The sequence below is a fragment of the Quercus lobata genome, chromosome 12, assembly GCF_001633185.2.
Source record: "Quercus lobata isolate SW786 chromosome 12, ValleyOak3.0 Primary Assembly, whole genome shotgun sequence".
In the NCBI taxonomy this organism is placed as follows: Eukaryota; Viridiplantae; Streptophyta; class Magnoliopsida; order Fagales; family Fagaceae; genus Quercus; species Quercus lobata.
The window spans coordinates 41152944-41164605 of NC_044915.1; the positions used below are offsets into that span (position 1 = coordinate 41152944).

At 40.3% G+C, this 11662-nt stretch overlaps 1 protein-coding gene across 1 annotated transcript; it reads right to left on the reverse strand.

Moving 5' to 3' along the window:
• Positions 1–6682: 6682 nt before the first annotated feature.
• LOC115971479 (monoacylglycerol lipase) lies at positions 6683–11412 on the reverse strand. Its single transcript, XM_031091426.1, has 7 exons — positions 10922–11412; positions 9747–9785; positions 9566–9636; positions 9025–9089; positions 7683–7772; positions 7508–7600; positions 6683–7321 (listed from the first exon to the last, which is right to left on the reverse strand). Exons 1-7 carry the CDS (start codon positions 11233–11235, stop codon positions 6887–6889), a joined length of 1107 nt encoding a protein of 368 aa, XP_030947286.1. The 5' UTR covers positions 11236–11412; the 3' UTR covers positions 6683–6886.
• Between the last annotated feature and the right edge of the window lie 250 nt (positions 11413–11662).

The following is an 11662-nucleotide window of genomic DNA, read 5'->3' on the forward strand; positions in this document are numbered from 1 at the left end:
CTATGTCTTTCTTCTCGGTTATTGTTTCTATAGAGGGCTCAGCAAACTCCGCTACCAAGTCTGCGAGGACCTGTCCTTTGATGGAGGATCTGGGCATAAATTTAATATCAAAGGCCCCCAAAAGCGCACTCCACATGGCGATCCTTCCGGTGTAGTCAGCGCTTCGAAGCACTGCTTGAAGGGGAAGCTGAGTTAGAACGATGACCGTGTGCGCCTGAAAGTAATGAGGAAGTTTTCGGGTTGCATGCACTATCGCCAGAATTGCCTTTTCTAAAGGTAGGTATCGCACCTCGGCCTCATGCAGTGATTTGCTCACATAGTACACCGGTCGCTGCACCCCATTATCATCCCGTATCAGTACCAGGCTTACAGCGTGGGGAGCTACAGCGATGTAGGCAAACAGCACCTCATCTGCCTCAGGGCTGGACATGATGGGTGGTCGGGACAGGTAGTCTTTAAGCTGCTGGAAAGCCTGAACGCAATCCTCCGACCATTCGAACTCTTTCCACTTGTTTATCAGGAGGTAGAAAGGCCGACATCGATCCGCCGATCGCGATATGAACCGGTTCAACGCCGCAATCATGCCAGTGAGCTTCTGTACTTCCTTCGGATTCCGAGGAGCCTGTAGGCTGTTAATGGCTTTGATTTGGTCGGGGCTTACTTCTATTCACCTGTGGGTGACCATATACCCTAGGAATTTCCCAGACCCGACCCCGAATGAACATTTGGAGGCGTTCAGCCGCAACCGGTGCTCCCTTAATATAGTGAAGATTGTTCCGAGGTCCTTCACGTGCTCGGACACCCTTTTACTCTTAACAACCATATCGTCTATATAAACCTCAATGATCTTGCCTAGTTGTGGTTCAAACATCCGAGTCATCATCCTTTGGTAGGTTGAGCCTGCGTTCTTTAGCCCAAACGGCATTACCTTATAATGATAATTTCCGATGGGCGTCATGAAAGCCGTTTTCTCTTGGTCCTCTAGCGCAAGGGGTATCTGATGATAGCCCTGGAAGGCGTCCAGGAAGCTCATTCGAGGGTGCCCCACGGTTGCATCCACCAATCGATCAATTCGGGGTAGGGGGAATGGGTCCTTTGGGCACGCCTTGTTCAGGTCCGTGAAGTCCACGCAGACCCTCCATTTCCCTGTCTTCTTCTTTACCACCACAGTGTTTGCCAACCATTCCGGGTAAAAGACCTTTTTAATAGCCCCCGCTCTTTTCAGTTTTGCCACTTCGTCTTTTACGACACTAGCATGTTCCTTTGAAGGGCGTCGGGGTGGCTGCTTCTTCGAAGTGGAAGAGGGGTTGACGTTCAGGTGGTGACAAATAAGGCTAGGATCAACGCCCGGGGCGTCGTAGGCGTCCCATGCGAACACGTCGACATTTTCTCTAAGAAATCTGACCAGTTCCTCCTTTTCTTGAGAGGGCAATTCAGAGCCGACCAGAAAGAACTTCTCTGGGTCGTCGTTGACAGCGATTTTATCTAAACTCTCACACCTTATCTCCTCGGCTAGTCCATCATCTTACTCTGCCGAGGCGGCTGATTGCTATAAACTTTCAGGGGCCGAGGACTCGGCATGGGGCCGATGTAAGACGGCGGCCACCATACACTGCCTGGATACGGCCTGATCTCCTCGGATCTCTTCTACTTGTCCTTTGGATGGGTATTTTACTTTTTGGTGAAGTGTGGAGGTCACGGCCTCTAGGGCATGGATCCACGGCCTTGCAACTATTGCGGTGTACGGTGAATAAGCGTCGACCACAATAAAATTTACCTTCACTATCTCCGCCCCAGTCTGCACGGGTAGTCGGATTTGCCCTTTTGGCGTAACAATCCTTCCCTCGAAACTGAGAAGGGGAGAATCATAAGATGTCAAATCTTCCGGCTTCAGGTTCAGCCCCTTGTATAGATCGGGGTACATTATCTCTACTGCACTTCCCGAATCCACCAACACCCTTTTCACGTCGAAGCCCCCAATCCTCAGCGTGACCACCAAGGCGTCATCGTGAGGTTGAATAGTTCCTCTCTTATCCTCATCCGAGAATCCTAATATCAAAGAGCTTCCCTTTTTTGACCTTTTGGGTTCCCTTTGCTTGCCCTCGGAGAGGAGCTGATCCACAGCCAACACCCTGGGGATGGGTGGCCCCGTTCTTCCTGGTGCAGCGAGAATGACATGTATCGTCCCGGTGGGGGGTCTTAAGGACACGTCCTTTCGAGGCTCTTGTGTTGCTTGGCCGGGATGGCCACTCGATGGGTGCAGCAGGTGGCGCAACTTTCCTTCTCGGACCAACTGATCTAGGTGATTCCATAGATTCCTGCAGTCCTCAGTAGTATGCCCGTTGTCCTGATGATAGTGGCAGTACAGGTTCTGGTTACGTTTGGAAGGGTCTCCAGCCATCTTCCCCGGCCACCTGAAATAGGGCTCGTTCCTTACTTTTTCCAATACCTGTTGTACTGGCTCTCTGAATACGGCATTCACTGTTTGCGGGTTGCTCTGCCCAGCCTGTCGCGAAAAATCCCTCATCGGCTGACCAGGGTTGTGTCGTTCTGACCTGAAATCAGTCGCTTTGGGGGGGACCTTCTCATTTCCCCTCCCTTGCAGCTGATCTTCCTCCACCCTTTTGTATTTGTCGATCCTGTCCCTCAACTGATCAACGTTGGCAACCGGTTTACCAGTGAAGGACTTCCTTAAGCCATGGTCGATGGGGAGCCCGCTTTTGAATGTGCTGATAGCGACAGCATCATGGTTGTCATCCAGGTCGTTATACACTTCCCAGTATCTATCCGAATATGCTTTCAGAGTCTCTCCCTCGTACATGGATAAGGATAATAGCGAACCGAGGGGCCTGGGGACTCTGGTGTTGGTGATATAGCGGGAGCAAAAATCCTGAGTGAGCTGCTTGTATGAGCTTATCGAATTTGTCTTCAGGCCGTTGAACCACCTCATCGCCATTGATCCCAAGCTGGACGGGAAAATTTTACACATAAAGGCTTCATTTTACGAGTAGATCGCCATCTTTTGGTTAAATTGGCTCACATGCTCTACCGGGTTTGTTCGACCGTTATAGATGGCGAATGCCGGTTGGTTGAACCGTCGAGGCAGCTTAGCCCCTTCAATTCTGTACGTGAAGGGGGACCTTGAAACCTGGTCCAACGTCTTCTTCATGGCATCGTTTCCCGAACCTTTGCTGGATGTGCTCTCAAATTTCCACACAGGGCGTGGCTCCTTTTTGTAGGAAATGGTTTCACTTGGGGGGGTCCTTGACCTCCGTCGGTAACTCGCATCCTCCGCATTAGAGGACTCGTCTGAGTCTGAAGGAGATCGTTTTCGCTGTACCCGTCGTAGCTTCCTCTTCAGATCATCTATCTCTCGCTACATGGCCTGGTGACTATTTCGCCTCTGGGACACGTGACTACCTATCTGAGTGTGACTCTGGCTTGTCCGGATAGTATGCGCACTTCCCTCACGACTTCCCCTGTGGCCTGGGTTGACGGGGTTATTTTGCCTCTGGGATTCGATAGGTTGTGTCTGTTGGGAGTTAGCCTGGTGGGGATTCTCCTGGTGCGAACCTAGTTCTGCCATGCTCGACCGTTGTGCTAGCTGATGCCCTAGTTCTCCCCACAGACGGCGCCAATTGTAGTTGCACGATTTTCCTGGCCCAAATTCTATTGATCAGGCCTTGGCCCAAAGTGCAACCCACAATAAATATTTGTAGAGGATGGGTTAAAGAACTTAGCCTCAGTGAGCCTATTAGGTCTGATACATGGACAATATTGTTGCAGAAAAATAAGAACACAGGAATGGATCTCTCACGTTTGATTCTATTTCTTCAGTTTCTGATACATTTTTCTCGTCCTCTTCTTTGAGGGACTCCACTACATTATATAGTTCTCCTCCTCTCATCTCAACCTTACACTTGTTGATCATCTAAGCATCTACTTGAGCACCTGTCCCATCAGCCGCCCTCATCACTCTCTTTGTGAGTTGCAGAGGCCAAGGTGGTACTGTTCAGGGGTCCTTTCCTCATTAATGCGGCCAAGTGGGTGGTTGAGGCGCATTTAATGTGGTGGTAGCTTCCCGTGAGATATTTTGGATTTTATTCATTTTATATGTTGGGAGGATGAACTGAGTTGGCTGGGGAGAGTTCCTCGTCTGGACTTCGTGACGTCCGAGGAGGAGTTACTCCTCGGACAGGTTACCTTGCCGTTATTGGGATTGAATAATGCTTCACATGTGGCTTCTCTTCGGACAGGACGCTCCTCGGTCGGGCCTGAATTTGGAATAGCCCATTATTTTTGGGCTGGGTCCCACATTATCTATTTCCTTTACCATATGGGACTTAGAATTTTTACCATTTTTAATAACATCTAAGCGAACATAAAAAATATCAATTTCTTATTCACTCCATGCTATTTTTCCAACATACTTAACGTTGACCCACATGGGCCACACATAGGGTCCCTTTTTAAATGAGAATTCCCTTCCTCATTTTTAGCCTTTTAATTGTTTCCTACCTAAATAAATCATAGTTTTCAATAGTTGTGGTAAATTTAAAATCGAGTAATATACAATTTTTTTTACAAATTACTGATGTGGTAAGTGATTATTGGTAAATGAAAAAATGATGTTAATAGTGGATTTAGATGAAAACCAATAAGAAGTTAAACACATCAACAATTTGTAAAAATGTTATAAAATAGTTTGTAACTTTAGCATTACTCTTTAAAATCACATTAGTTTTTAGCAATTTTTTTTTTTTGAGGAAATAGTTTTTAGCAACTTTGAATGTTTAGACTTCACACGGTAACGACTTATAAATTTGATATTTGACTTGTTAATCTTGGTAATATATGGTAGTATAAATATCAATTTCTAAATTAAGGATTCATTTGAAAACAAAATGTATAATAAGGAAATATTAATATACGGTTTATAGCATTTGAAAATCATTTTAATGGTCATAATGCCAAGAGAAACAGTTGATAGTAAATACTAAATAGTCTATATTGGTAACATGGTTAACGTTTATTTATTTATTATTTGTCTTTCTTTTTTTTAGAATAATTTTTTGCCATTAACTAATTTGTTCATAATGCTATGAAAAAAAAAGAAAAAGAAAAAGAAAAAACCTTGAATAAGTCACTATTGAGTATTCAATATCTTTTATTTAATCAAGTCAGCCATTATAAATTTCATAAAATCACACAGTCACCTTAATAAATATTTTTTTAAAACTATATATAGCATCATAATTGCACGCGCTTAGGTTATTTATTTATTTATTTTTAAATTTAATTTAATGGGTCATATTTGGGTAATACCCAAACCCGACCTGATAAAATTCAAGTTCCAGGTAACACTCGACCCGATTAGCATTATCCACAACTTATTGGGTAATACCTAGAAGTTTTGGATTGGATCGGGTAGGGTAGAATATCCATTACCCATTGGATATGGCCATCCTTGGTCTTAATAAGCAACGTCGATGACGACAATGATCCAACGACAACAACATCAAGGAAACACTGATAAGAGAGAGACGTTAAAAAAAAAAAACAATAAAATTGATACATGAATAATATAGTAGCATTGTATATTGTTTCCAACAATGATGCATAAGCTGATGTTAGGGGTTTTATTTTATATCTGCTTGCTACATTGTTATGCAAATTGCATTTTGCATAATGGAATAGGAATGCTCTAACTAGATTGGAAATCACAAGTTGCTGCAATATAAAAGACAAGAAAACCTCGCAAAGCTGGCACATTCCCATCCCCAGGGTTTGATAATTACAACCACTTTTGAGTAATGTTATATACACAAAAAATTTGACAACATTATTTACACTTGTTGAGTTGATAAGTTTTTATTGATTTTCATATGAGCCTATTACTAACATTACTTTTTTTACTTATGAACGATTTGCCACATCATCAAATATAAATATTTTTGTCAAATTTGTCGTGTACGTAGATTTTCTCAGCACTTCCTTCTTCATCAACCATCGACATGTAGACTTTCTCACCACTTCAGTCTTTGTCAATCATCAATCTCCAGCGTTTATAATCTATACACCAGCAGTAATTTTCTCTATTTTTATTTTTTTAGGGAACGAACGCCCCTTAGATTTTATGACATGACAAAATTTCTGGGCTGTTGGACTCGTTAAAGTCTGGAGTAGCATCATAACTAGAAAACAACCAACAATAACTTGGTAGATAAAGATGGACTTCCGTTCTGCAACTCAAACAACAAGTAGTCTCTAACAAGTTATGGGACTTCTTATCAGATAAAATTTTTGTCCCTCTTTTGTTGCCGCTGTTTAAACTTAGGCGTTGCTATAGACACCATTATATCTCCACAATCCATCAAAGACCCAGACTACATAATCACCAGTGGGTGTTTTCAATCTGGATTCTTTAGCTCGGTAAATTCTACCAATTTCTACCTCGTGTATGGTATATCTCGTTTCTTTCGGGTGTTTTTTTTTTTTTTTTTTGACAAAACTATAAAAACTCTGCCTACTAACAAGAATATTCTTGCAAAGGATCTGTGGCATTATGAGTGGCGCCGATCATGTTCTTAGACATCTATTTGTAAATTTTTTGCACTAAATTTGTAAAGTAGAAACAAAAAAACAACGCAGAAACATTGTTCAGCATCAAGACTGTTAATGAATCTACCAATCAAATTAAGTACTAAAAATGCATAAAGATGAGAATGAACTACTATATATTAAGTTTTCATGCTATAAAATACAAGTTGGATTGTGATGCAACCACCCAATACAATACATATTGATAAATCAACAATCCAATACAACCTATTCAGATACTACACTTGTCTCTCTGTGTGCGGGCGTGCAAGTGCGGCACTCTGGTTTACCAGATATTATCAACAATTCCAAGGCTAGCACTTAATCTCTTCTCCATCCAGTTAATAATATCCTGTCCAATCTCTTCACGTTCAGGCTCAAAGAGAAGGTCATGCAAGAAGCCATCATAAAGCTTTATCTCTTTGAACTTGGAAGCTGCCTCATTGTACAGATCCTGGGAGGCTAGAGGATCTGTGACTTTATCAGCAGTTCCATGAAGGACAAAGAATGGGACAGTCACTGACCTAAAGCTCCTCATTAAATAAGAAGAAATACGCAAGATCTCATGGCCTGTTCTCACCCGTATAGGTCCTGTATATACCAATGGATCAGAATACTTTGCCAACATTGCTGCAGGATCCCTAGAAACTGGAATGCCCCTTTTGTTTGCACCCTTAAATTGGAACTTGGGAGCAACCACAGAAAAAATAGGAGCCATAGCCTGCATAATTGAACAAATTTAAAGAACCAGCAAGGAATCCATGATAAAAATTTATTCAATAATTAAGCACAAGTTACTTTCTCAAAGTTCATTGCCAAAACACAGATAAGTATTTTCTGGCATTCAACTCAATGCATTATTTAGCATATCAGACTATGTAGAAGCTGTGAACCAGAAAAAACATACCCCAACAATTGGATGTGCTGGCTTCACACGCAAAGCTGGTGAGGTCAATACAATTCCCTCCAGCATTTCTTCAATGTGAGCGTATGAAGCAGCCTATGCAAGAGGTGCAAATTATCAGGTTAGAAGTTCATAAAAGACAAAGTAGCGTGGACTAGTGTGTCTGTTTACGCCTTACCTTCAAAACCACTGCACCCCCAGTGGAATGACCAAAAAGGAAGCATGGTATTCCAGGGTTCTCTGACTTGATCTTTTCAAGGAATGCGCCCTGTTGAAAGAGAACATAGATCACTATCCTAGAATGTATGAAGAACATCAAATGATGAATGTTTCAAGAACAAGACAGACAAGGTAAAGTAATGCTTCAAATTTTGATTTGTTACAGTCTCCCAATCAGTGAAGATGGAAGTGGAGGGTGGTATTGACTATTGACATGAATCAAGCTGATTGTGCTGACATGGAAAGAACTGAACTACACGGGTTGATAAACTTGGAAAAGATATAATTCCATGTGTTAACAGATAGCATGGCTGCCCTAGATAGAGTGGTAAACAGTATTCATGAAAGTGCTAAGGGCAACTAAACTCAAGGACCTCTTAAAGCATAGGCGCAAAGCACAAATTCCAGGCATGCGCCTTATTGTTAAGTTACACACGCAACTGGTGTGTCTTGAACCATGACATCGCCTTTCACAGTTTCACCTTACCCTTACAAGGAAAGGCGATGCAATTTAAACTAGAGCCCATCATCACATTGTTCAAACATTATGTACAATAAGTTAATAACCTTTACTAAAAAGATTCGTAAAAAATAATAAAGTTAATAAACATAAAATAGTAATTTATTTGCCTATTAGCTCAAATGGATAGTGCAACTGCAAAAAGTTTGTAAGTTCAAATTTTACATAAGTTATTTCAATTTCTTAAATTTTATATGGTAAATTTGAAGACAATAATCAATGGACAATATGACTTTCACATAAAGTTTAAACTTAAACATTTCATATAATTCTCCTGTGCTTTATAAAAATACATAATCGTAATAGTTATAATCAAAATATAAGTATAGGATTCAATCAAAAGGCAAAGACCAAAAAGCACAGGAATAGGAGAAATCATCCTTGCTCGTGTCTTAAGATATGTAAACCAAAAATTGTTTATGTAGTACAATGCTTTAAGAATAGTGTCCCAATAATAAATCAATGCTTCATGTCATTTCCTTCAAGATTGAATGATTAATTTTAATGATATTTAAATTAGCGAGCCTAGGTGTGCTTTGTGCTTCTTCAAAAAACACCAAAGAAGATGAGCTGCACTTTGGTTTAAGTATGAAAAGTGCTTAGACCTTGGGGCTTTAAGCTTTTAAGTGTGCCTAAGCACACTTTTTAACTACACTGATGGTCCATAGAAAGCCAATCTCTGGGACTCGAACAACGAAACCAAATGGTTGTAACAAAGTGTTTTTGTATCCTTGTATTGAGTGTAAAGGGATCTACAAAATTTGTAAGAATTACAACTTACAGTGTCTGCAACAACATGGTCCAATGAAGGTACATACCCATGCAATCCATCGCTCCCACCGTGACCTATAGAAAAATAAATGAAAAACTCATCATCTAAAAACTTTTAATTAATCATCTTAAACGAAAAAGAAAAAGATATGGTAATGAGAATAACAAGAAATTGAAAATTGATGATCAACATAAAAAGTGGGCTTGTACATGATGCCTATAATAGCATGATCTCAAAAGGGAGGGAGAGAGAGAGAGAGAGAGAGAGAGAGAGATTGTTCCTCCAAATTAATGATATAAAATTCTATGATGGCACTTCTTAATATCTATTGAACTATCCTGTATAATCCAGAATACTTTTCATTTCAAATGATGACAAAAAGGAATTATTTAATATGATACCCAAATATTTGGAACAGTTTCAAAATTTATTATTCCTCTTAAGTACCCGTAATGATACAAAACCTGTCTTTTACTCTTGGCATAGTAGTTGCATGCACAGCATTGTCATTTTACAATTAAACAAGTAAAAGTACTACAAATGTTGGTACCTATCCAGTCCATTGCATAGACCCCAAAATTGCTGGATGTTAGTTGCCTAGCAAAATCAGCATATCTTCCACTGAAAATGAACATCAATGAGAGACTCATCATAATACTCCATTAGTTAACAACATATGTTATAGAACGGATGACAAAAATTACAAAAGGGTTAGAGAAAACCAAAATTACCTGTGCTCATTAAGCCCATGTATGATAAGCAAGATGCCCCTGAAATTACAAACCACGAGTTCTTAAAATAAAAGTAGAGAAAGAGCAGCAGAGCAGAAAAAAGGCCACAACAAGGAATGTACAAAGTAAAAACTGTACATGCTAAAGATGAGTGGGAACCAAAACCAGAGTCCTCTAATCCTTTCGTCTAGTGTGTCTCCTGGTGTGCCAGAATTTTATTAGGAACACACTAGAAAATCTAGAATACAAGTTAGCGACCTGCACATCTTGCAGATTAGCTCCACAGGACAATATATCTCTTCAAATGGATATCAAAAGCTCATAATTAACACCAAAAACTACAAAAACACTTCATAGACACAAAAAGTCCAATTCTTTGGTCCATGGGTTCGTTTCAATTTTCAATATCCCAATTCCAAACAAATAAAAATCCTAGCTTTTGTTTGAGCTTCTTTTCCACCATTCATCATTTTTCTCCATAACCAAACAGACCCATTTCAAAAGAAGAAATAAAAGTGAAAAAGCTTACTTCATATCTCTTCATAGCGCATAACCCAAATACCAAAAACTACAAAAACACTTCATAGACACAAAAAGTCCAATTCTTTGGTTCATGGGTTCTTTTCAATTTTCAATATCTCAATTCCAAACAAATAAAAACCCTTGCTTTTGTTTAAGCTTCTTTTCCATCATTCATCATTTTTCTCCATAACCAAACAGACCCATTTCAAAAGAAAAGATAAAAGTCAAAAACCTTACTTCATTTCTCTTCATAGCGCATAATCCAAATACCAAAAACTACAAAAACACTTACATAGACGCAAAAAGTCCTATTCTTTGGTTCTTGGGTTCGTTTCAATTTTCAATATCCCAATTCCAAACAAATAAAAATCCTAGCTTTTGTGTAAGCTTCTTTTCCATCATTCATCATTTTTCTACATAACCAAACAGACCCATTTCAAAAGAAGAAATAAAAGTGAAAAAGCTTACTTCATATCTCTTCATAGCGCATAATCCAAAATACCAACTACAAAAACAAACTTCATAAACATATAAAGCCCAAATTTTTGCTTCATGGGTTGGTTTCAATTTTCAATCTCCCAATTCTAAACAAATAAAAACCCAAACTTTTAAGCCAAACAGACACCATTTCAAAAGAAGAAGAAAAGCCTTACTTTAAGTCACCGGAGACCGGAAGCCAGGAGCGGCAGAAGAGGGCATGGGAACTAGGGGCAAAGAACAAGGAGTTGGAGCATCGGAGCCTGTGGTCATTACCACAAGAAACGTCCAAATCTTCGGCCAAGGCTCTCCTTCTCAAGGTGTCCTCCTCTTCCCTCCTGCGCTTGCTTGAACATTGAGAAGGAGAGAGGCGGCGGCGGAGGAGGAGGAGAGAGAGGAGGACTGTGTAAACGAAAATGAGAGAGGTCCTCAAAGCTCTCAGAATTGGGATTATTCGGTTGCTGGCTCCGGAGGTCAGTTGCTGCTCCATCTCCGCCGCAACGGGTGGCTGAGATAGAATTGTGATTCTCAGAGAAACAGACAGAGGGTGTTTGATGATAGAGGAGGCTATTTATATTGATGACGGAGAAAATGAGAAGTCGGGTTTGGAGGTGGCGAAAGGTATTTATCCTCTGCAAGCGTTTCGTTTTGCGTGTGAAAAAAAACTGTCTATGATCTGTCTATCTATATGATCTAGATGTACACGTGGGTACCCCTTGAGGTGTGATGGAATGCTTGTGTGAGAGTGTTTGGTTGAATAGTTTGAGAATTGTTGTTTGGAGTTTTTTGAAATATATGTGGAAGGAAAAGTGTGTGAAAATATGTATAATATTTTTTAAAATGTGAAAATGTAAGTTTAAACTCACTCACCAAAGAAACCCAAAAATTGCACGATTTTTTTTATTTATTTTTTTTGA